This window comes from Didymella exigua, assembly GCF_010094145.1.
Source record: "Didymella exigua CBS 183.55 unplaced genomic scaffold M421scaffold_61, whole genome shotgun sequence".
NCBI lineage: Eukaryota > Fungi > Ascomycota > Dothideomycetes > Pleosporales > Didymellaceae > Didymella > Didymella exigua.
The window spans coordinates 13049-13825 of record NW_022984835.1 but is presented as its reverse complement, the minus strand read 5'-3'; the positions used below and the strand labels follow the sequence as shown (position 1 = coordinate 13825).

Sequence of the window (777 nt, the reverse complement as noted above, 5' to 3'; positions counted from 1 at the left end):
AAGCCGCTCATTTCTGACGTACTGTCATCAACATAAGATACTTGTGGCGATATTTCCTCCCCACAGTACTCACACGCTCCAGCCAGCCGACGTTGTCCTCTTCAAGCCGCTATCGACAGCGTACTCACAGCAATTGACACGGCAGACTCAGCGCTCCAAAGGCTTGTTGCCGGTGAAGAAAGGCAGCTTCTTCTCGTTATTTTGGCCTGCTTGGCTGCAATCGTTTACTAAAGACAACATACTCAAAGCCTTCGAGGCAACAGGCCTTCAGCCGCTTAATCGCGATAAAGTACTCAAGCGCTTCCCCGAAGGAGCTGCCACTCCGTCCACCCCTCCGCCGCCCGAGGCAGGTACAACAGCACGCAAAATAATAAGGAAGTTGGACTCTGTTGTGGGCGATAGGTACTCTAATGAAGCGAGAGCTCTCTGCCACGAGGTACACCACCTCGCGATTGAGAATGAGCTGCTCAACGATGACGTACAAGGCCTTACAGAGTCGCTTTTGATTAAGAAGAAGCAGGATAAGAAAAGCAAAGCGCTCACTTTGGTTAAGCTATTGTTAGACTACTGGGGTGGCGCGAAGTGGTGGTCGCCTCGATTGTTCAAGGAAGCCCGCCACAGAGAGCGGATTATGAAGGAGACCGCGCATGCAGAGAAGCTTGAAAAGGCTAACGTCAAAGAGCTTAAAGCTGCTAATAAGCTATACAACGACAAGATCAAAGAACAGAAGCGCGAGGCGGCTGCTGCGGCGAAGGAAGTGCGTGACCGCAAGTGCGC

The 777-nt window shown here is 51.7% G+C and overlaps 1 protein-coding gene across 1 annotated transcript; it reads left to right on the top strand.

Moving 5' to 3' along the window:
- Positions 1-10: 10 nt before the first annotated feature.
- Positions 11-757, top strand: M421DRAFT_22590 (uncharacterized protein; the record flags this gene model as incomplete). The annotated part of the gene is made up of 1 exon (XM_033588362.1): positions 11-757. A coding segment is annotated over one exon (747 nt), but the record flags the coding sequence as incomplete, so codon positions are not given.
- Positions 758-777: the final 20 nt, after the last annotated feature.